General features: G+C 36.3%; 1 protein-coding gene across 3 annotated transcripts in view; it reads right to left on the bottom strand.

Annotated features, from left to right (window-relative positions):
• Positions 1-12,835: 12,835 nt before the first annotated feature.
• Fhl5 (four and a half LIM domains 5) overlaps positions 12,836-25,740 on the bottom strand; it is a 35,968-nt gene continuing 23,063 nt past the window's right edge. For all 3 annotated transcript variants that reach the window (XM_005377787.2, XM_013510707.1, XM_005377785.2), the window contains exons 2-6: positions 23,804-23,971; positions 22,576-22,750; positions 21,479-21,648; positions 17,544-17,730; positions 12,836-13,063 (exon numbers count right to left, since the gene is read on the bottom strand). In XM_005377787.2, the coding sequence (XP_005377844.1) occupies positions 12,900-13,063; positions 17,544-17,730; positions 21,479-21,648; positions 22,576-22,750; positions 23,804-23,959 (852 nt within the window). In that variant the 5' untranslated portion in view covers positions 23,960-23,971 and the 3' untranslated portion in view covers positions 12,836-12,899. The remainder of the gene's footprint in view (positions 13,064-17,543; positions 17,731-21,478; positions 21,649-22,575; positions 22,751-23,803; positions 23,972-25,740) is intronic.

Genomic DNA, 25,740 nt, shown 5'->3' with positions numbered 1-25,740 from the left:
ATTTTCCTCCTTTTATTTCTAAAATTAAAAAAAAAAAAGTAGGGTAAACTGGTGCAGTACCATGGTCCTTTGTAGTTGTCCGCATTAAACTTTGTCTCTTAAGTTATTTTCAGGAACTAAAATTTAATTCCTCAATGCCAACCCATACTCTTAATGTATTTATTTTTTTTTCAGAGTTGATCTCTGTAATAGATCTGTTCCTAGATATGCTTAGCCCATTTTCCAACCAGGTAAGCAGCTGTGGCTAACATAACAACGTAGGGACCATACTGTTAGCACAGGTGTAATCTTACATGTAGATAGATAAAAAAGATATAGTTCATTAATTAACCACCTAGTTATGAGAAATTATGGCATAGTGTTAGATACTCAGGCTCTGAGGGTCAGACTCAACTTTCTCTCTTACTGTTTGAACTATAGCAAGTTCTACGTCTGTTTCATAGAGTTAATTAATGAAATTAATGTCCATTAAGTATCTAGAATAGAATTAGCTGTGTATTTATGGAGCTCATAGTAATAGATATACTGTTAGGCATCAATCCTCGAATGTTACAATCGGGACAAAGACTAGAACTACTTACTCTGCTCCTCTTATTTTATAGTCAAGGAAATTTGAAAAATTACGATGTCCGAGGCTAAAGAAGAGAGCTCAGTGATGGAGCACTTGTCTAGCATGTTTAAGGTCTTCAGTTCAGTCGCTGACACTGCAAAAACACAAAACCAAAAATAACCCCACACAAACCAACCAGCCAACAAACCAAAACCAAAACAAAAGCAACCGGTGTTCAGGCTGTGCTGGGTCCCCAGGTTGAGTCTATTGTACGGAGAGGGATAAAAATAAGGACTCAACATCACAAACAACTGTCCTACAGGAAGCTCGTAGCTTATCTCCAACTCCAGGTCTGGATGAATCATTCCACGTGGCTTTCTCAGCCTTTTTCCTAACGTGTCTGTGCTTCTGCTTCTGCTGGGTTAAAGAACACAAAACATAGGATTAGCAGCTGCCCATACCTAATATTTATTACTGTGAAAATTTCTGATTTTACTTTCCCAGCTCAAAATAGTGGTTTGTTTTAAAATGCTATTTGTGTAAAGATCAGCATTTGTAGGGGTAGAGGTGAAAGCAATTCGCATGGCTTTTGGAGTTTAGAAAGAAGCCTGGACTTATTAACAGTGCGTGGACGGTAAGAGCTGTCTGCCATCTAGTGGATGACTCCAAGAACATGTTATGCCGGAAAAAGAAAAAAGAAAAAAGAAAAAAGAGAAGAAAGGTAAAGAAAAGAAGTGTTATTACAAAGCCATGACTTCTAAGACACCATGCCACTGAAAGGAAATTCTTTTGTATTAGTAAATCAACTGCTTTTCAAAAGTGTCCCTCAAATTTATACTTCCAATGACTTTACTGATCTTTTTTTTTTTTTTTTTTTTTTTAGACAGGGACTCACTATACAGTTTAGACTGACCTTAAACTCACTATATAGCCCAGGCTGGCCTTGAACTTGGGGCGATCCTCCTGCTTCTGCCTCTCCAATGCTAGGATTACAGGCGTGCACCACCACACTCAGCACTGATTTTTTTAAATGTGAAAAAACTCCTTGTGCCCTCATTATGTCTCTTAATGCTGCTAAGAATTTGAGGACACTCAAAAAATGTAAATCCACATTCAATTTATAAGTGCTTGTACTCAGTGACGTGTAATATAAATACATGTGTGTATATTTGGCTCTTTAAAAATGTTCTTGTTCTCCGTCAGAAAGTAGCAATGTCTGAAGTTAACTGATGGTCTTTATAGCCAAACTCATACTTAGAATTCTGGCTGTTTGTTTATTAACTGTGGGAACATGGAAAATGTCATCTCGCTGTGCTTCAGTTTCCTGTCAGACAATGGTGGCAAATACCTCGTAGACCTACTGTGATGAGGTGACCAATGTAAAACACTTAAAACCTAGTTCAAGGATATTGTTCTTACTGCTGTTGTTTACATCTGTGTTAGTATTTACCATCACAAAGAAGAAGTTATGGGGAAGCTTTCCCTGTGACTTATTTCAGGTTGTAAAGGGAACAGGCAGTTATGTAGGCCTCAGCATTATGTGGAGAATAAAGCTGAATAAGGCTTTGCTTTGTTTTTGACTTAATGGCCCCAAACACCAGTGAGGGAGAATTAATGCTATTCACACTAAATACAGTGAGTGTGAGAAGAGAGTTTTCAAAAACAAAGTGCAAAGGAGGACAAAGATATTTCCCTCTAGACAAACTGACTCCTGAGCTAGAATTTAAATAATGGACAAATTTTATTTGAAATCAAGTTGCATAAGTAGATGGTAGAGAGAACTCTCTAGGTAGAACAACACGTTGAGCAAAGAAACGAGATGGAAAGAAAGTCAGCATTTATTTATTTGAGGAGCAAAGAGTAACACTACTTACTCTGTACCAAGTTTGTTGTAGGCGATATGTGTCCAGTGGTGAACGGAGCAGACAAAACTCCATGCTCAAGGACGTTCAGCCTCATGGGGAGTAAATACTGAAAGAGAGGACTGGGAAGGACAGTGGATCCGTATTTGGGAAGGTCCTCATGGTGCGCCAATAAAGACGGCAGAATAAGATGGGACCCTGGTCAGATGGCAATTAACAGATACTTACCCAGTGGATGAAGTATGTAAGATAGACAAAAGGATGAGGCTATGGAGATGCAAAAAGAAACATTTCACTGAAGACAACTTAGAGTCTAGGTGTGAGTTAATAAAGCCTTGTCATGGAAGTCTTGAGATATCAAAAAGGGAAACAAGACTTGCACCAGCGGGGCAGGGGCGGCACACAGGAAAGGGGAAAAAGTGACCCAAGGCCTTCTTCAGGGAGGGTCATTCAGTGTGCTATTAGCGCCATAAGCAGTGCAGACTCTGGAGTTAGACCCGTGGAACTGTAGTGACTTGAGCCAATTGTTTTATCTCTTTGTACCCTATTTTTCTAATTACTACAAAGAGAATAATTAAACACACCACTTTATTAGGTTCTTGTGGAAAATAAAGGCCAGCACACTTCACATTAATGGGAATCTGGCCTGTGCTTAACCCTGATAATTCTTGCTGGAGGAAGAAAACCAAGAGAAAGTCACCTACCTCTACCTGGCGGCAATTGCATCAGTTTACTTGAAGAGGTGGTTGCTCTTACCTTAAAATGACAATTATTCACAAATAAGATAATTACTTGAGAATTTTCAACAACCTTTCCACATTAGAATCACAGAGTAAAGGTCCTTAACTTCAAACTTCATTTTTTGGGGGAGGATCAAAATAGTTGTGATACTTCTTTTCTTGTAAAGTAGCAAAGATGCAAGGCTGGCAATGAGGCACATAGTTTTTATGAGGAATAAAAACAGTACATTTCAATAGTAGCATTTTATATCTTGCAACCTCAAGATCTGTCCCTGAACATTTGCTAGCTGTGCTTGTATTTCTCATCCTCAGAGGCTGCATATCACATTGCATATAGAGGTATCAGGCAGCATAAGTGTGGATGTTGGTTAAGTTAATGTGGATTTTAAAAAAGTAACTAGATGTTTATTTTCTGGAATAATATCTGAAGCATTGATGTCAGTAATCTGAATTTATGTCCAAGGGGAATTAAGTCAATTAAGAGGTAAACTCTGAAACTGGTGAGGTGGAAGTGTCAAGAAAAAGGGAAGCTTAATAGGGAAAAACAAGAAGGATGCTACACCCCAGGAGTATTAAGTCAGTCCACGAATGCTGTTCCAGTGCAGTAAGAGAATTTAAGATGTCCAAAACTAGATGTGCTCAGCAGTAGGTTAAAGTTACACTGTTTGCACTTTGGAGAGACACAGAGAAATAATCTTTGCAGTTCAAGCAAAGTGAGTACAATTATGAGCACATATCTAGTCTGTAAGAACGTGATACAAAATTTGGGCATGATTCCAAATTTGGCAGACATATATGCGGTGCTCTGGCTTAACATAAAACCTGTGCATACAAAGTTTACTTTGGGAGTCATGGAGGAAGCTCCAAGGCAGTTATTCTTTTTTTTTTTCCTGGTACCGGGAATCAAACTCACGACCTTGCACTTGCTGGGCAGGCGCTGTGCCACTGAGCTAAATCTCCAGCCCAAGGCAATTATTCTTTACAGCACTAGAAAATTAGATGTGTTACGATGCCTGTTTGAGAAAGGCATATCTTACAGATTTATGGAGACAGAGGAAACGGTGATATCAAAATAGAACATTAGACACTTGAAATTGTGGGTGTTCATTTTTCTACCCACTTCTCACTTAGGCAACTGTATAGAACACAACTGGAATGAATAGCAAAAGAGATTTATATGTTTGATCACGGCTACTGACAATTAATGTAGGAAGAATATTATTTTAACAATCATACTTTCACAAGTAGGATTTAATTCAGTCAATAATTGCTGAGTATCAAACAAGTGTCAGACATTTCTCCAAACACTGAGGTTTTTTTTTTTATTTTTTAAACTTTTAATAGACACATAATAATTGTGTACACTTATGTGTATAGTATGATCTTTTAGTACATGCATGCAATATAAATGATAAGTAGTAGGTTTTTTTTTTTTTTGTCTTTTTGAGACAGGGTCTCACTATGCAGTTCAGGCTGGCCTTGAACTCACAACAATCCTCTTGCCTCAGCCTCCAGAGTGCTGGGATTACAGGCGTGCACTACACTCAGCCCTAAATTTTTTTTTGCAACTTGGAACTCATGACCTTGCACTTGCCAGGCAGGTGCTGTGCCAGCCTTCAGTGTTGGTTTTTAAAAGATGAATAAACACAGAGTCTAGGGGTGGACTGAAGGAGGAAGGCAAAGGAGACATTTAATAACTTTTAATAAACTGAATGTGTGCCAAGTAGAAGTGAAGAAGTTTACATAGACTTCATTTCAGTCACAACAGGCTTTTGAGGTTTATGTCATATAAATGTCTACTAATTCCCAAAACAAATGTAAATGTTATGTATCAAAAACATACATCAGTAGAAAAGAAGAAATATATTCTCATTCATTTCTACTTTTTTTTTGTTTGTTTGTTTTTTTCCGGTACCGGGAACCGATCTCACGACCTTGCACTTGCCAGGCAGGTGGTGTGCCGCTGAGCTAAATCCCCAGCCCCATTTCTACCTATTTTTATACTTCCGATAATTTTTGCTATTTACTCTTACATTTATTGTGTACTTCATATTTTGTTTCTATGATAAATGGGATTCCATAAGTCTATTTTGCAACTGAGCATTATTTACATATATGAAGACTATTGATTACTTTTTAATTGCCCATCTTGATAACTGAATTATCACAATTTTTATTTAGTGTTACAATTCTTTCTCATAGAATCTCCAGATATACCAGTATTATTGTGTCATCTGCATATAAACATGGTTTTGCTCATTATTTTCTATTCTATTTGTTTATTTGCATTGCTTCATACTTTTACTTTAACAGTGAATACTACTGAGGATATTGGGTAACTTACATTTTAAGTGAGTATCGCAGAACTTTTTGTTTACACATTTAGTAAAATGTTGGCATTAGAACTGAAGTATGTATAGCTTAACAAGTTGAGAAAATATCAATAAATTCTGATTTCTTTGTGTGCTTTAACACAAAAGTTTCCGGGGGCTGGGGATTTAGCTCAGCGGCAAAGCGCCTGCCTGGCAAGTGCAAGGTCGTGAGTTCGGTTCCCGGTACCGGACAAAAACCAAAAAAAAAAAAAAAAAAAAAAAAAAAAAAAAAAACCACAAAAGTTTCCCAATTAAAATTTGGAAAACTGAGGCTCAAAGAGAACAGCTTTGTCAAATGTCACACAACAAGCAGGTGGCAGAGCTGGGAACTGAATTCAATTTTTTCTGGTGCTAAAGATCATGTTTTAATTAGATTCCCTGTAATATAAGCCAGCTTTTTAAACTTCTGACAGAATTACCAAAGCAGTGGAAGAAAATGATGGAATTTTGCTAAGAGATATTAGTAAAGGTTTCACGGGGGGGGGGGGGGGAGAGGGATTTGATTTGGATTTTACAGCATGATTAAAATTTTGACAGTCAGATGAGAGGAGACTTTTAGGCAGAGGAAACTCCATGGGCAGGAGGAGCATGGAAAAAGTGAGTGGGAGTTTGGGCAAGAGAAAAGAAGTTGAAGCTTTTTTACAGAGCTTAGATGTAAGAGATTGGGGACAGGGAAGATCAAGACATATTTTTTAAAAAGAAGTTTTATTGAGATATAGTTTACATATCACATGTTTTCTTTTAAGCCAAGGGAATTTAATTTTATTATTTAAAAATTTACTTTTATTAGTACATGCTTGCAGTACATAATGATTATATCTTTCCTGTGGACTTGGTAAATGTACATAAAACATCTTAATTCTTCTTCCCCTTTTTCTCCACTCCAGCTCTAGTAATTTTACTAACTGGGTAGTAGTTTTACTATCACCATAAGTCAGCTTTAGAGTATTGTCACGTCCTCAAATAAGGATACTTTACATCCTTTCCTCCCCAACTCTAGAAAACCACTAATCTTTGTTTCAATAAACTTGGTCTTTCTAAACACTTCATATATATGGACTCAAATAAATGTGGCCTTTTAACTGGCTTACTTCACTTAGTATAATATTTTTAAGGTTCATTCATGCTGTAGCACTGATCAGTATTTCCTTTGTTTTGGTGATGAACATTCCACTGTATGGCTGTACCACACTTGTTTATCCAGTCATTCATCAATTCCATACTTGTTCTAGTGTTTTACTATTATGAGTAAAGCTGCTATAAATATTTTTGTAGATCTACATTTTTATTTCTCTTGGGTAGGTATCTAGAGGTAGAATGTCTGGATTTTATGGAGTTTTATGCTAGGCTTTTTGAGAAATTGCCAAACAGTTCTCCAAAGTGGCTGTACAATTTTACATTCTTGCAGGCAATATATGAAGTTTCCTGTTTCTCTATATTCTCAATAGCACTCATTACTGCCTGTCTGACTTGTAGCCATTTTAGTGCATATGAAATGCTATCTCATTGTAGTTTAAATTTGCATTTCCCTAACGGTTAAGTTTCATTTGCCAAAGACTTGAATCCTAAAAGCTCTATTTGGATAACATTAAGTAAGATGATGATTGTAGAAAGAAATGTGGAATTTATGAGAAGGGTAATAAATTGTTGAGTTGCAGATATAAAAATAGGTAACAAAAAAACATGCAGGTAGAACTCAGATTACAAAGTTAGAGACATAGATTTAGAACTCCACTATAAAGAGGAGACAGTTGAAATTAGATGAATGCAACAATTGAAGACACACAGAGCAAGAAGCCTGACAATACTGAGGAATATCTGTTTTTAAGAAATTAGTGGAGGATGATATACCAGTGAGGCAAGCAGAGATTTAGGAGAAGAAGGAGAGACTAGTGCCATGGATATCAGTGGATGAAATATTTTGAGGGAAAAAACAGAGGCCCACAATAGCAAATACTTTGTAGCAATATAGAAAATTGAATAAGAAGAGATAATTAATTTTTGTGCCACCCATAGATGACATCTGACAATAATTTCATTAAGAGAAGGAATTTTTAATTTTTTTCAGTAATGCCATTTAAACAAAAATCACTACATTTTTCTCCATTTTTCTTTCTGTCCATACTCCTTTTTTCTCCCTGTTTAAGAGCTTGAGTTGGAACTGTCAGGTAAACAGCCCCATGATTGATGCTAAAGAGGAAACCCGGAAATAGGCTGTCATATAAGAATACACCCTGAGGATTTAGTGTGTGGACTTTGATAAATATAAAGTTTGACTTTTGTTTTTGTGTGGTGGGAATAGCATTTAATGTCACTGTTTGAGTCATTGAATGAATGTCTGTTGAGCTCATTAACGTTCCTCACTCAGAGAACCCTTTATGGACATCCACTCCATAAGTGCATTACCATTCATGGGAAAATATTTGACCAAAATACTCTTTGCTCCTCGGTGACATGGGTCATAACTCTATCAAAGTGAGCTGTTCCCTGTCTCAACCACAGATCTATCCAACCCATTACAAATGCACAAATCTTTGTTATTTCTTTTATAGACTCAAACTTTTGAGCATGAATCTGTTCATTTTCCCTCTTTTCATTTCTAATTTTAGAAATAACTCTCTCACCTCCACATTTAACAAGTTATCCTGCTCTAAAGCTAGGTAGCCAGAAAAATTCAGAATGGTTGTAATCTAATAAAGAACTTTTCTCGTTCTCTCTGATGCATTTATAGGATCTTCTAAGCGTCCACACAGATGACTGATGGATGGACTCATTTCTGTTTTGAGTTCGATGTCTCACATGAAGGTTCTTAGTATCTTTCTTGGTAATCCTTTGTTACGTTGATGGAGAAAATACATACTGAGTAATTTCTAAGGAGTTGGTGGTCACCTCTATCCTTGTGACATAGTTTCCCAAGTCTGATAATTTTATCTGTCTGTGGAAAGACAACCTTAAAGTTTCCAAACATTGTTTTAAAACACACACAGACACACACACGCACACGTGCACGCATGCACGCACGCACGCACGCACGCACGTACACACGCAGTCTCTCTGTGTTTCCCTGGCTACCTGTTTTAATTCCTGACCTCAAGCAATCCTTTCGTCTCAGCCTTCCAACAGGATGGGATTGCAAGTGCACTACTGCTTTCTTTGACTCTGCTGATGGGGTTAAAGAGTGTTTCTTAGAGTGTCTCTGGGAGGATAATGATCTAAAGATTTAATGCTTGTGGTGAAAGAGGTTCCGGATAAAGGTTAACACACTGGCAACCATAATTTCTAGTAGCGTTCTGACTCTTTCATTGAAGACATACTATTCCAAGATATAAGATTTATCTTTCAAGTACTCATAAGGATTTAATTACCTTTCAAAACAATGATTTCAAAAAAGAAATATCTGTGAGAGGTGTCCTTTCAAATACTTTTTTGCTTGTGCACTTAACAAATTCAGTTTTTAATGTACTTCTGGAGAGAAACTAAGTGATGCTTCTAGTGTTGCTTACATAAAGTTTCATGAAGGTTTGTGTTACAGACACAAATTTTGCTCTAGATAGACTACATAAGAGCTTGAAACAAACTAGAGCTCTAAGAACACAGAAGAAATTAATAAAAGCCTACTTGAGTGAGTCAGAAAAATCTAACTGAAGTGAGCTACTTCTGATAGAACATTGTCAGAGTTAAATAAATAATAATTAGAAATAAAATACTGTCATTGAGAAATTGGAGTATTTCTGAATTCAATCACCAGAAGAAAGAACACAGACCTTGTTCTCATAGCTTAACAGGACAGATATTCTCTTTTGGCCAGAATTCAATTATGTTATTTTTCTACTAATTCTCTGAGATGATATCCAAATATATTTAATTGGGACATTGTAAAAGGATGGGTCACAAAGATAAAAGTGAGCATGTGCCCTATGTTACAAAAGAAAAAAATTACAGAAGTTATTCCACATTTATTTTTTTGCACAGTCAATGTAAAAAATAAATCTCAAAACAATATACATGTATCCTATGTGAAATGTGAACTTATTCAGGATAAATAAATCTTAAAAGCTACAATTTGTAAAATAGAGAAAAACCTGTGTTATAGCAGTAATAAACATCTATCCACAAATGTACCAGAGGGCAATTTATGTGCTGTAGTAAATATATCCAAATACTACTATAAATAATGTTCTTATTTAATATATGAATTATTATGAAAAATGCCAAGTAGATTAAAAAGTCCTTTTATCCCCTTAAGTTAAAAAATTGGTATTACTGGACATCACACATATCTTGGGGCTGAATTGTCACTTGTGGAATTAAATTTTGCAGGGATTTTTAATCAAAGCCAGTTGTGGTCACTGTTATACACTTTTCATAATAACTGGTTACTCTTCTACTGCAGCATACAAGGAAAGAGTTCTTTTTTGAAAGCTATGATGATTACTTGAGTCTTGAATCTCTTTTATAGCATGATCATATTTCATTTAACTAATGGCTTCCATTATTATGGAAGCCAAAACACTCACTTTTTGCTTTTTTCTTTGCCATGTTTAATCACCAATTGGAATATAAAATATTTGATTTATTGCCTTGTGTAATCACGTACATCAACAAATACAGCTCTAGGCCTGCATTATCCTTGCCTACTGTGTTTGCAGCCACTAGTCAAACACACTGCTGCAGTACGAAGCCGAACCCTGGAGACCTGCCTGCTTCAGTTCTAGTCCACACAGACTCATGAGCATAATTTTTCTAAACACTGTCATGATCCTTTTTCTCCTTTATTTAAAATCACTTGGTCACTTTCTGTGGCCTGTTATACACCTTTTCTCGTAAAAGCTAATATTTTCCCTTCCTCTGACTCTCATTTAGCAATCTCATTTCTTCCTGTTGTTTGGCACAGTTTTGCTGCTACTTCCAAGCCATCTGGCTGTTATTAACTGTCAAAATTTGCTTCGAACTACTTCCCTGACTGTGCAGATGTCATCCTGAGTCATAAGGAGGCCACTCCTTCCTGATGCAGCCCATTTCATTTTTGGAGAAGCTCTTCTCTTCATTGTATCAGTAAGTCAGCTCTAGGATTTTCACTGTTACCCTTGTATGTATGTATGTCCATGCAATGAGTTTTTCTCAGCTGTTTTGCATGTTTATGCCCTGTCAGCAGTGGTGCTTTGTCTAAGCTCTAGGGCAGGTACTCTGCATCTGCCACTTCCACATTTCCACACCTGGGTCCACCCTCCTGCCCTCCCACCAGCTCAGAACCTCAACAGCTTAGGGTCTAATTTGAGCACTGCACATGTTTATATACCTGATGGTGACTAAGCTACTTCCTGAATATAGAACTATTTATGTGTGAAATATACATACTAAACTATACTTATCAAAGGATAATAAAAGGAAGTGACTCTGTAAATTGTAATTGTAAAAATAAAATGCAAGCATGATTATTTGCATGCTAATCCACACACAGAAAAGTGCCTAAATATTACAAATTGTTTAAGAAAACATGTTCTATAGTTATCTACAATTGGGCAGCAGAGAAAATGCTACATGTGCAACTATACAGATTTTGAATGGTTGAGCATTCTATAGATGTAATAAACTATCATTTCCTAGGAAACAGAACAATTTACATATTTTTTCTACTGTGCAATTTCATATAAGACAAGCAAAAGTTTTACAGTCTGCATTTTACCATGTGAATTTGAGAAAGCAACGTGGCATTGTTAACTGCAATTATAGTCTTCGAATAATCTATGTACCCTGACCTTTTATTAGGATCTCCAAGTTGATAACAGCTCTGGAATCCTTGGAATTAAAAGTATTTCAAAAATTGTTTCAGTAACAGTTTTAATGGAATTGACTGTGATGCTATTTCAACCATTGTAAACAGGTACAGTCTATAATTGTTTTACTCAGAGTCATCAAAATCCTGCAGCAATCTGAAAGCAGGCACACAAATATGTCTACATGAGTTTCTTCTGACTCCCCTTTCCCCAAATCAAAATCAGCCATAAGCAAGGGTGATAACCGATCACGGAGAGCAGAGACTGCTTTCCATTTTCCCTCACCTGGAAAATATGGTCTGGGGGCAGCTAGGTAGGTTGTAGTTAGTGGACGGCTGATATAAAAATAAACATGGTAACAGAGTTACCAAAGAACTTTCTCCCAGAGACTTTCTTCCTTTGTGACTTAATGAGTATTGATTTAATTGTTGAATGGGGGCTTAGGGCTAGCTGAGAAGCTTCTGGTCGTGCAGCAAATTGGAACCGTAGGGCTTGGCTGAGTGTGGGGAAGGTGGGTGGCCGGGTGGGGAGGAAAGTGGGGAGATCTCATCTGCGGCCCACATTATGCTACTGTGCTTGTTCACAGGTTTGAATTCTCAAAGATGAGTCACCCTTTTTCATTTATTATTAGATTTTTTTAAAGCCCACATTTATATCTGTCCATTAATCATCTCTGTAAAAGGCAAAATCCACCAGACTTGGAACCAATTATATATTCTATTATGTCTGTAGGTTCCTGGATGAAAGTCATGTTCTAACACTCAATCTCTTCTCTAAAATTCATTTCCACCAGCGATGATTTAATGTTTTGTTTACTTTCAAGTTTGGCCTCTGGGGACAATTATTTTCATGGTTAGCTTCACTTGAAAGAATAGACTTTTACTTCATGGGATCTGTAAGCATTTAGAAAAATCATCGTGGGCTTTAAGACAAACAGTGTTGAAGCCTCCGCTTTGGCTATGCACAGGCAGAAACGCTCCCCTTTATACCTACAGAAAGCCTGAGAGCTGTAACGTTCACAGTTCTCAAGTTCCACCAGCTGAACACAGGGAACAGCTAACTACGGAAGCGATGTGTGAGGTCAAACTGTTCACTTATTTTGCATCCCTAAAGTCAGGATATATGAGCAATAAAAGAATTATTTTAAAATGACATAATTCTTAAATGTGATAACATAGTCACCTCTCTTATAAATCTCTTCTACCATTCATAGTCAACCTGTCATATAATATATAACTAGAAATGCAAGCATTAGCCTCATGTGTTCCTCTCAATTTGTTTTACCCTACAGCTTTGAGAAATGTCATTCTTCACAATTAACATTCACAATTCCTAGGTACAGGTCACACCTTGTTTATAAAGAGAGACGTTCCTATGTTTCTAACAGCTGAATGCAAGTTGAGGTGATTGTGATTTAGTATATATTAATTTGTGCTTCTTTATACCCTTATTATATAGCTCATTCACAATGCACATAAAATCTTTTCTACCATAAATCCCATTTTAACATTTTCGAACAGATAAGTCAACAATAGTATTGCAACTGAGTTCTGGATTTAGTGAGAACAAAGGCAAAATGGATTTCGGGTGGGGAAAGATTAGATGTCACTGTCCACCCCAGAGCCACATTTCCGGCAGAAGATCTCCGTGTTCTGGGTCAGGAAGCCTTCACCCACCAAGGAGGCGGAGCACTTCCCACAGTTGAAACACTCACTGTGCCACTGGCGGTCTTGAAAGCAGATAAACTTCGCACCTCTTAGACCTGTAAAAGAATTAGAGAAAGAGAATAATCCATTCTTTCAATGACTAAATTTGAGCTTTCTGCCAAGCAGCCTTCCAGGAAGGGAGTACACAGCAGCTAGTAAGACAGTGCAGAATCAGGTAACCCTCAAAGAATGCTGCCCTTCCTGGAATGTCAGACCCAGGCAAGTTCCTCCCACGTGTCCCAACAAAACTCCCTGCTGAATTCTGTTGTAATCTGCAGAAGTAAGCAGAATTTTGATATGTAAATGACATGCATTTGGAAATAGATAAGAATTGTCTAAGGTCATTAAGGAAATACAGTGTGCACACAGGGAAGGCAGTACATGAATTTTATTGCAGGTTTTAAAGTCAGAGATATCTAAGTAGGAATATTTTCCCCTTTCTCTCTGTGTGACCTAGTTTTCTTGGCTGCAAAATGAAGATAAAATGAAATGAATGGACACTTTCTAGGCTGGTGTATAGTGTTTTAATGACTTTTATTAGTTTTTTCCTCTCTTCTCATTTTTCTATGCTTAGTTTTACTTAGAGCAAGTCTTATGGTTATTTTGTGGTTTGGGACACAATTTCTAGAAAGCTCAGAAAGAAAATTTCATCCCAACCGCCATACAGCTATTGGAATGTGAGAATCTTGTTATCTTTCCCAGAGACAGCTTCCGCTCAGAGCTGCATGAAGATCTGGAAGTCTCCTCCATGTCGCCAGTGTGGCCACACTATTCAGAGATTTTTCTAAGAAGCGCGCACTCAACTCTACCACGTTAACATGGGTCTCACTTGAACTGCAGTTTTTTTTTTTTTTTTTAGAGTAGTAGCATTTGAAATGTTTTACAGGAGAAAGGGTCTAGAAGTTAGGAAGCAGTTGGGGTATCCAGGACTTGAGGGTCTATTTATTTGACAAGTTTCGTCCAAGTGATTTTAATGTTACAGGACTCCTATGATTCGCCTATCATCCATGTAGTAAAAATAGCATAGGTATGGGTGGATTCACACATAACTTCTAAATATTCCATTTGGGATGGTGAAGCAAAACGAGTGAATAAGCATTTTACTTCAGATAAATTCTCTCTGATTATGATAAACTTTTGTTTTCATCCTTAAAAATGTATTTGATGTCTTTGTATAGAGCTTAGTAGTTCATAGAGAAATTTACATCAAATTCCTATTTTCTTTCCTTAATTGATTTATTAGTTTGCTTCTCTATGATGTTATCACAGCACTTTCCAATAAGAGTAAATTAATAGTGTACCAATTAATTACCTTGTCATTGTTTGAAGCATTATTAAACTGACTGCAAGAGTAACATCCTATAATCCATAAATCATCTGTATTCATATAATTATTATGTGTCTAACACTTTGATGCTTATAAGTTTTTCTTTACTTTTATTAGTACATCTTCTATAAGTGGCAAATGTAAAACATTCTAGAAGTATACTAAGAAGAAAAAAATCAAAACATCTGGCAGCAGGACTTTAAGAAATGTCTGAATCCACATGTGAGATATTTGTAGATGGTTTCAAATTTGGACATGTTTACTCCTTTAAGTCATGAGGGTCATTTGCAGTAAGAAAATCACCCAGGAACATGATTTTTGCTGCTTATGTATCCGGCTTCATGTGCTCCTAACAAGCCAATAGAGCAAGAGGTGCCATTTGTTCAGCCCTTGACTGTGTACCGGTCTCTATTCTAACCTTCTCTATGTGTTTTTACCTCAGAAAGTCTTCATCTTACTTTCATGGGGTGGGTATTAGCATCATCTTCCACCTGTAGACTAAAATTGAGTGATAAAGAAGTTCGACTACTTGTCCAAGTTCGTCTAATTGGAAGTGGCAGATCTGATTCAAATCTGCGGAGTCTGGCTCCACAGTACATGCTGCTAACCTGTTCTTAAATTTGGCCTTGTGTTTTGTAAAGAACATAACCAACAAATTAGCATCTCTCATGGGATAAACTACAACATTTGAAAGTTCTTTTCACTTAAATAAATAGACATAGAGGAAAGCTAGTGTGTGATCCCTTTCACTTATTCATTATATGAGTGTGCCAAAGATAACCTTCAGGGAGCAGTTATTCACGCATAGTCATAGAGTAGCCACAGGCAGAGGCAAGACCAGTCTTTTACTCTCCAGTCCTCAGAATTTTCAGTACATGAAGTGCTTTGTTTACTGCAGATAATTTGAAACGTTATCTTATTCTCAAATAGGAGACAAAGTTGTACTTATATCAAGAGTTTGTTCAAATGAAACAAGTTCATTGTAATGAGATTAAAAGATTTACCTGGTGACACACAGATAGATCCTGTTAATATAAAATTGTATTCTGAAACCACTCTAACATAGTTTTTTTAAAAATTAATTTTAATTGATTAAGTCAAAGTTGTACATTTTTATGACATATAACATTGCGTTTTGATATTTATATACACTGTGAATAGCTGAATCAAGTACTTAAGCATTATCTCACACACATTTTATTGTGATGAGAACATTTAAAATCTACTCAATTTTCAAGTACAATACACATTATAATGAACTCTTCTTGTTACTATGTTATATAGTAGATCACCTGAACTTATTCCTCTTGTCTAATTGAAGTTATGTGTCCTTTGGATAAGAATACAGTACTTCCTGAAATGAATGTATGAATGTCTAATTTTCTGACGATCAATATATTACTGAATCAGGATTACCTATGATGTATTAATTCAAACAGCTCAATTTCTGAAAAACATTTCTTCCAGTTCATATTTGCCAATCAGATTTAGAAATATTGAACCAGTTTCTGGTGTCTCAGTCATAGAACCTAACGAAGACTAATAATTATTAGAAGTTCCTTTCAGACAGTTTTACATAAATGCATCATGCCACATTTGAGCTGCTTTTGGGTCTGATCTTTCCTTTTTGGTCCTTAGGTTTTTGTGCACAAACATTGTTGTTTTTCTGTCCGAATTTTTAAAAAGTTCTGTTCAGTGGCTGATCTGGAGCAATTTATCAGAAAAGTCAGACACACAAATCTGTGATGGGTCAAAATTGACATTCATCAAGTTCATCAAGCTTAGGCTTTGTGTAGGTCCTCTGAGATCAACACTAGCCATTAAAAGGGCAAAGAAGGTATTGTAGCTGAGGGACAGAGAAGACATGTCCCATGCAACCCGGCAGCTGCTCAGTTCCACATAACAGCAATTTTGCTTGGGGAATGCGAAGGCAGCCTGCTTACCTATGGCAAGCTCTTCAATTGCTTTTGACTTAAGATATGGATTAGCTGTTTCCCCAGATATGTGCAAGGTAAACAAAACCTGAATGGTGGCCAAACATCATGACTGGGCCAGTGTGAGATTCTCAAATGCATAGCACCCTGCATTGACACATAGGACTGTGCTTTAACCAACTGATTTGCTCTCTCCTTTTGTGAGTGGTGAAACCTGACCAACTGAGATGCGTAGCAAACCTTCACCTTCATTGGCAGATCCAAAAAGATCACAGTAATATCTATACCTACATATCTATATATCTATATCTATCTATTTGAAGATGGAGGAGGACGAAAAGGATAGAATACTCTTCAATTGTGTTATATAATCTGAACTAAAAAATGAAATATGGTCTAAGAATATTGGGAATGGAAAGTGGAAATACAGTTCTGTCATATTAAGTGACTACGAATTGCCTACAAGAATAGCTACTGAGCTTCTTAAGTATCATGCTGGCTTCAGTTCCTTTACTATAGGATTAGCATTTTAGCGATGGCGCTGAAGAAAAAAATTCACTTTCTTAAAACCTTGAAAACCTATTTAATTTGGATCAATTTTCCATTTGTTATTTTTCAAATCATATCTCATGTAGATTGTTTTTTCAGTAGAATTTTATATTATTTTCTTTCATTTATTCATCATTAAAACTTGCTCCAAATGAATAGAAAAAAAGAGTAATGCTTTTGTTAGAAACATTTTAAAATTGTTTATTTAATTCCTGATCTATGCTACTTTAACTATTACAGATTCCGATATTTTATAGAATCATTGCACTTAGTTAAAACTTTTTGCATTTCATGTGAGCCTGGATGTGAGGGACATCTCTCGGAATTAAGTAGGATTCTGATTTATTAGTATTCCTTCTGCCCGCTAAAATCCGTAACGTGTCTCCAATCAGGCCTGTTCATTACGGTCTTCTCTGACCTTTTAGCTCATCCTGCTCTCTTCTTTCCTAGAACTATGACTTTGCTTAGAGTCTGTGCCATTGGATTTGGTATTTAATTTCCTTTCATGGATTTCTTTTTATGGAGTATAGCCACCCAAATTATACTCTTTCTTTTTCTTGAGGGCATCCATGTAATATTTAAATTTACCTATAGGTCTCACTTATATGTATCTGAAAAGGAAGCATAAATGAAAGATTTACATTTTTTACTTGCATTTCCTAAATTAGATAGCATTTTACGTAGTTCTGTCTTATAGTAAGGATCATACTGAGCTGAAGATCTTACCGGTAATGGGTTGGGCGCAGGCTGCACACCTTTTGGCATAAAGACGGTTGTAGCAGTCCAAGCAGAATGGATAATCGTCCCTGGACATAAACTCTTCTTCACAAAGCTCTTTCTTACAGCCACTACACAGGAAACACTCTTTATGCCACAGCTGGTCATGAAATGTTATCCCACCAGAAGTTATCATCTACCAAAGGATCACAAAAAAGCAATGAATGTGGGTGCCATTACAATTCAGACCATCTCATGATTTTCTTCTGATTTCTTCCAAACATTTTCTTCTGGTTTGGACTGCTCTCTCACCTTGTTAGGATGTCTTTTTCCATAAGATACTTCTGTGATGTTTTCAAATCAATAAGAGCTACCAAATATTACAGAGATTAAACAGAATTGACAAAAAATGAAAATTACTCTAATTCTCTCCTACAGTGGATCAGAAAAAGGACAGGACCACATGGACTCAGGAAGATAAAAAAGAAACAGGTATTTGATTCACCTTATCTTTCTCTGTGTTTTCTTATTTTAGTCTTCAAAGATTTAAAATCAGAGTTATGATATTTCTATACTATGTTGCTATATCAATAGCTAATTTTCAAGGATGCTGAAAAAGTCCACATTTTCCTGAAAGCTTTGCACTAGGTTCAGGAGTATCTGGAAGTAGAAATACTGAATGGAATTTGTTTGGTAATAAGACATAATACTTAAAAGTGTTCTTCTCAGTCCTCAGCACTGTGCTGAAAGCTGGCCTCTTCTGTTTATTCTCAGCACCTCCCTGTCTTCATGATACATACTCTTATCTTTCCCCACTTATAGACAAGCGATAACTGATGAGTTGAGTGGTGAAAGTACTTGCCCTGGCCTCAGAGATGGCATTCAAGCCTGCACACCCTGACTCTGTAACTTGTGTACTTAACTATTCACACAATTCTGAGTCAAAGTCACTTTGCACGTACAACCACTTCATAAGTTATTGTGGAATGAATGAACATCAAAAGAAAATATCTCTCAAAAATAATTCCAATACTCTGTACAGCACACAGGGTATTGTGGACATCCAGTTGGATGAGTTTTCAACTTTAGGTCTCAAAATAATGGCATTAGTTTACATTGATAGAATGTGATAGAATTTAAAATGTGATAGAATTTGGTCAGAGCTGCTTCTTATTTCTCCATAAGGCAATATATTTTTCTAAACCAGTTGAATCCATGGATTCTATTATTAAAAGTTTGGGGCTGGGGATTTAACTCAGGGGCACAGCACACGCCTGGCAAGTGCGAGGCTGTGAGTTTGATTCCTGGTACCAGAAAAAACAAAATAAAAAAAAAGTTTGAAACATAGTTATTATGAAAAGATGGATAAATATCAGGCAAGTCCACTGGTCTAGCTATTTACAGTCATATCTTTCGCACCCATGGCAACTGAGCTAGACATGATGAGAAACCTAGAATATGGTTGTGCACAAATCTTTTAAAGACTGAAGCAATGTGATATCTGAGATGTCCTAACAGAATTTGTATCACATTTAACCTTTAAGCAATCTTATTTTCGATGAGCTAAAAATGTTATATGTTTTTGAAAGAAATTCTTCTACAGATATTTTCAATCCCATAGCAAATATATTATAAATTAAAGATATTTCATGCGAGTTAAATTTCCTACAGGAAAAGAAATACTATTCTGAGTAAGTGAAGAGGAAGCATAATGGTTTGTGTGAAGCAAAGCAAAGCAAAGCAATTTAAAACACCCCTACTGACTTCAAACACCTTCCATCAGGCACAGCAGAAATCACAGTCCCTTTGATTGGCTTGGTCAAATGTTCGCAGGCAATGCTTAAAAGATGTGAAATTTGAAAAATGTATTCAAAGCAAAATACAATTTGATGTACGCACCAAAGTGTGTATGATTAAGGAGTAGAAGCTCTGGAATGTTAAAAGTAGTGTGCTTGTGATTATATTCTTTTTGAAGAGTTAGGCGGGCTAAGATAAAGTCTAATATCTAAGTTTGGTTTTGACCACTGACTGATCTCAGGATTTAGAACAAGTTTCTTATCTGGTAAAGTAAAGGCAATAATGATTTTGCTTGCAGGAGATGATAGACAAAGTTTTAAAGAACACATTTAACTATATGAATGCTGAGGAATTTGAACTCAAAGCACTGGTAGTTCGAGATCATTTGCTTTATAGTAGAAAATAAATTTTGGTGTAACAAAGTAAAATCTGTAGATAAATGTTTGTGGGCCTAGTTATTGAGCACTTTCTGCTTTTAGAAAAAGAAATTTGGTCTTTGCTATGGATTCATAATTTGTTTTTCTTTATCTTTGGTCAAAAACATGTATATCTGCCTTTCTTCAGGAACTTAAGGTTTTAAAATTAAATAGAAAACAATATATCATATCAAAATCTGTCTACTCCCCAACATCAACATTTCATAAATTTCTGATGACTTCAACTCATATCCTAAATATAGTCTTCCATAACCTGGGAAATGCCAGAGCTTTCCACTAGATAGTGATCAGCCCTGACAGTTCAGAGAAGTTCCTGTGTCCAGCACTGAAAGAAAGTTTACATTGTATTCAATACATTCTAGGACAATTCATACAAATTTCATTAATATTTTAGCCTAAGTCATTAAGAAATGAAGCCTAATATTGGCTACTTAGGTGTCTTTCAATTCTGGATAAACTTATTCATTTTATATCCAGCACCTGGTTTTAAACGCATATCACTGACTGTGGTAATTCCATGAAGGTTGATATGTCCAAGGCCACTGGGTCTGACTGTTGCTTGTAACATTGCTTTCTAAATCATTGTTTTGGTAAGGTAATGGAGGTCTTCTGGTATTAGATGATTTCATGTCATATTATCCACTGTAATTCTCAGCCATCATTATGGTGCAATTCTATATTGTAAGCTAGGAAACTGCCTTTGTTCCAACTTAAATGCAATACTGGTATTGTTAATACATGTAAAAATATAGAAAGTGATAATGAGACTTCCAGTTATCCACACACAAATACAAATGGCTGTAAGAGATCTGACAAAGTAGCCCACAGATATACGTGTTTAGGAACTGCTGGACTAATCCAAGGTGTTTTCATGATTCAGCTTTCTCGCCACAATTTATAGTGTCATTTAAAACTTGTGATGCCTCACCGGTCAAGGATTTCTCTCAGAACATCAATATATATATTTTATGAAACACATGCCTCATCGAGATGATAGACACAAGCCATTTTTCACACAAAAGCTTTGAAGCTAAAAAAGAATTTGACAAATCTTCTAAAATATTACTGTTTTGCTATTGGAAAATGTGCTTTGAATGGAAACCCAGGTAAGAAGGCCATACTTGTTCTGGAACCAGAAGTAGGGGAGGCTGCAGCTCTTGGTCTTTTTTGTGTCTTTATGTTTACTAAGTTTCCCTCATGACTCTGTCAGTCTCTTAAACCTACAAGCCTACTCTGAAGATACAAAAATGTCAAGCCAGAAAGGCATGTGCTTCACTGGAATACAATGTGAGGTGTTAAACAACAATTTAACTTGGTTTATTCTGTGAGGCAAATCCATATTTCTCTGAAACAGTTAACACTGAATGCATCAAAATTTATTTTTTAAGAAACATTCTGTATTCAAAGAGAGATGTGCCCTCTCCTGCATTACATGAAATATGGCATGAAGGCAGTAAATGGAACTGGAACATCAAATCACTTGAGCTACTTGTATTGTTAAATTTATCTTCTGGGTGGAATTTGATGGCTAATAAAAATAAATAGCCAATCCCATTGTGATGGCTGGAGGTGCTGGGCATGCAGAAATTTAAAACTAACATGAATATGTTAGCCTGATATAACATGATAGTGTTAGTTCATTCTAAATATATGATACAGCTAAAGAGTAATTGGAAGGTTCCATATGCTTCATCATCTTTAGATAATTACCTTCTTACAAGAGTTGCAGTACTGAGCAAACTCCTTCTCAAAACATGGCACACAACAATTGCCAGTCTCTCTGGAGATCAAAGGCTTCGTTCCTATTGGCTGCCGGCAGTATTCACACACAAAGCAGGTTTCATGCCAGTAGTTTCCTTTAAATTCCATTTTGCGAGAACCTGAATTCCAAAAGCAAGAACCTTTTAGTCTAAATCAGGTACAACTTCATATTGTTTAAGCAACTGTAGGTCACATTACTTAAAAATATATTTTAAACAGAAAGGTCATAAATTGTCTTTTTAGGAAAATAACTTTATTTTCAGTTTCAGAAATGTTCATCTGGAGAAAGGAAATTTAATACAGTTTAGCCATGATGACAGGAAGTCACTCACTCATTCACTGGAAACTCTTCCAAGCCCTGTATAAGCTGCTATTTGGAGACATGAAAATAGCTGAAGTGGAGAATTTGAAGAGCTATGCAGGGTTTAGATAGATTGGGCCATAATAATCATTATAGGGATATTAGAAATGCCCAGGGAATTTATGTTATGCAGTTATGGCTTCTGAAATTATTTGAATCTATAATAAGAAAATGAGAGAGAGAGAGAGAGAGAGAGAATCAATCTTTCTTATACTTATAAGAACAGAGAAAAGGACCAACATGTATTGCTTAATAATCAATGCGTGCCAACAGTGGCGTGACTTTCACAGCTCCTCATATCTGTTTGTGTAGTGCTACAAAACCATGCTTGGCTCCAGTCTCCTACAAGTCATTCTTTCTTACGCCACTGGGCAGGCCCAGGGGTTTTCAAAGTAGTGTCATTGGTATGGATTTTGCCTTTTTGCATTGCTCAGGTTCTGTTTCAAAATATTTCCGTGAGTTACATTTTTTGAGAATAGAACACTATTCTACCACCTGTTCACAAATAATGAATGAACAATCTTTTTCTTTCTGAAGTATATGAAATAAGATCGAGAGAGAGTAAGGAGGATGCCTTTCTCATACCCAGGGAGCTGGAGCCCGCACTTTTCTCCTTCGGGCAGTTAATGAAATGCAGCTCCGGTCAGAGCGCCGGTTAGAGCCTAGGGCTTCTCGGAGATCTTACCAGGCATTATGGTCCTCTTGCAGTGGAAACACTTTGAGGAGCACTCGTTAGAATAGCACTCCGTGCATAGCAGGCGCTCATCCTTGGCAGCAAAAGGGTTTTCCACCAAAGAGTGATAGCATTTGCTGCACCTGAAGCATGCTTCGTGCCAATGCCGGCCTTGGTAACAAAGATCCTTTGAGACAGGAAATAAAAGTTAATTAAGGGTGTTTGCAACAAAGCATCATTTTATAAGATAAAACTGACCATTCCTGGGACGCTAGCACCAGTAGGTTGTGCACCTAGCTTGAGGGGAAGTTGTTGCTGATACTTTTATCTAAAGAGAAGAGATTCTGTGGGTAATTAAGAGTTAGAATCTGGGTTTTTTGTGGTTGGTCACTAAGGGTGGTTGAAAAAGAAACTGACTCCCTGATGTTTCTTCAAAAAATTAAAAAAAGGTTCTTCATTGAATGGTTTTAAACTTTTGTGGTAATATCCTATTACTCTTTGAGATTAACAAACAAATTTTATTTTTGGCAGTGCTGAAGATTTTTTTTTTCTTTTTCCGGAACCGGGAATCGAACTCACGACCTTGCACTTGCCAGGCAGGTGCTGTGCTGCTGAGCTAGATCCCCAGCCCCCAGTGCTCAAGCTTAAACCCAGGGCCTTGTCAACGGTAGGCAAGCTTTCTACCACGAGTTACACTCCCAGACCAACAGATAATACCAGCCAGTTACAAAAAAGGCAAAAAAGAAGAAAAAGTAAAAGAAAGAAAATACTGAGCATTGTATGTTGAGTGGGAAAAGTGGAAAGGATTAGTAGTTGCAGTTTAGTGAAGATGAAGCTGTTTTTAAGTAGAAAAGCACAGATCTTGAACCTTTTTACATTCAAACATTTATGTATTTAATTATTAAAAACATTTATGTACTTAATTTATTAATTTAATTAAGTCATAACTTTGGTTATGCCAGAAATAACTCAGCATTTTAGCTGTGTAACTTTAGGAAAATAGCTTAATTTCTTTGTCTGTGTAATCTTAAAAACTACCTCAGAAGATCATCTGAGAATTGAAGCATGTATCTCCTAATGCTAAACACACTGGCTAGAACTTGATTAATGATAACTTTCAGGATCCTTATATATATAGTACTCCAGAAATAGTGTTAAAAATCAACAGGGAAAAGAGGGATTCCAGAGCACTTCTCTGCTACATATAAGCCATCCTTCTGTGAGTTGTGGTGAGACCTACCTTGGAATCTGATTCAATTGGTTCTTTGCATGCTTCACAGTAGTTGGCGAAGATACGATCATAACAGGAAACGCAGTACGGGCTGTCATTCTGCAGTATGTACTTTTTCCCCAACAGTGATGAAGTGCAATGGTGACAGGCAAACTGAGTCGTCATTTTGGTTCGATCCTGCAAATAAGAAAATGATTCCTGTATGTAAAAGAAAACTCCTTTCTACATGAAAAACCCTGTGAGTCTAGCACTGGAATGAATTTATATTTTCCTAAGCAAAAAAATTTTTTTTCACCAATTTAGGAAAATGTGCTTGTAGTCATGGAGATTCTTGGAGTGGTTTAGGAAAGGCTACTCTTCCATCTTGGCAGTGATTGTTTATTTTGCTAAAAAGTTTAAAAAGCATCAAGCCAGCTTGCGCAAAACACCTTGCATCCATCATGAGCTACTGTGAAAGTCAATGAGAGCATGATGTGGGTTAAGGTAGGAGGGTTTCACCTCAAGGCTATAATATGACCCGGTGATAGCCCTGTTACTGTTAGCACTTACTGTAATCTCAAAGAGTTATGGTAGTTGATTTTGGTAGAAATGAGACTCCTTTTCACTCAAACTTAAACAGAAGTAACAGTTAAATATCTTATTATTTTCAGTCCATTTTTTTCTTTTTTACTTCTAAAATCTTTACTGTGTACCTAAAATGGATTTATATATAAATCCTAGGGTCTTCCAGTACCATATACTGCCTGCTGTATTGACACCCTTATCTGTGGTTTCAACCACTCTAAGTTTGATGATGACTCGAAATGCTATTTTCTGCTAGCTTCAGTCTCCTGGGCAGCTTCACTTAAATGTCCCACACTAAGCTGACCAAAAAACAAGAACAACAACAAAAACTTTCGTCCATAGGTTAGATTCAGTGCAAGTGTTAGGTCTCTGTGCCTACTGCTCAGGGATTGCCCAGGTGCAGAAGTGCAGATAAAATCATTATTGGTAGGAAAAAACCCTATAGACTTCTTACTTAGAACTTAAGCTACATATATATAACATGAATAAAAGCATCGACCTCTTATATAATACAAGTTTGTTATGAAACCTGAAGCCAGGAGCAGGATAAGAATTGTGATTGTTTTATAAATTTAGGAAAATTATTGCAGAACAAAACATATAGTTTCAAAAGTTTGTAATTAGGTATTAAGCATGAAATTTTTATTATTACCAGAAGCAGTAACACTATTTTTTCTTAGAAAATGGGGTTTATAGTTGCTGGACTTAGAGGAATGAATATTCTAGGATCTGTGAATGTTTTCCAATTCTTCAATTCAGAAAAGTGTTAAATTTTAGTAAAATTAGAACATCAATTATAATGGTGCTTTTTAAAGGCACTTTGATGCCAGTAAGTTATTTACTACATTTTAACTGTTATTCTTACACATTTTACATTCTCTTATTTTAGTGATGAATTTTCCAACAGAACACTATTAATAATTTTGTGTATAACAGTTATGCTATACTGAGCATCACTAATAAGCAGAAAAAAGACAAGATTTGGAATACATGGGTCTTTTACCAGTAAAGATGAAAATTCAGTCAAGAAACTTCCCAATGGACCATGGCCAAAATTATCTGCAAGGAACACTGAATTCTTGTTTGATTAATTCCACAGAAATGTCCTATCCATGTGAATACAAATATACTGAGTTCTAAAGGGCTTGGAAACAGCAGGAGAATAGATCCAATTCATTTGAAACGATTCAAAAGAAAAGTTTTTATTTACATTCACAGTGACCATACTTTTTAAATAGCGAAATAAGGGAAGTACATTTAACTTTTATCACTTAATATGGAAAATGTCATCCTTATTATTCATACTTAGTTTTAGGTATACATAACATGAAGCATGACTTCTCAGGAGTTGGGAATTCCCAGGCCACTTCTACTTTCTTTTT

The sequence above is a fragment of the Chinchilla lanigera genome, unplaced genomic scaffold (genome assembly GCF_000276665.1).
Source record: "Chinchilla lanigera isolate Chin_1 unplaced genomic scaffold, ChiLan1.0 scaffold00010, whole genome shotgun sequence".
Classification (NCBI taxonomy): domain Eukaryota; kingdom Metazoa; phylum Chordata; class Mammalia; order Rodentia; family Chinchillidae; genus Chinchilla; species Chinchilla lanigera.
This window is presented reverse-complemented; position numbering and strand designations above follow the sequence as displayed.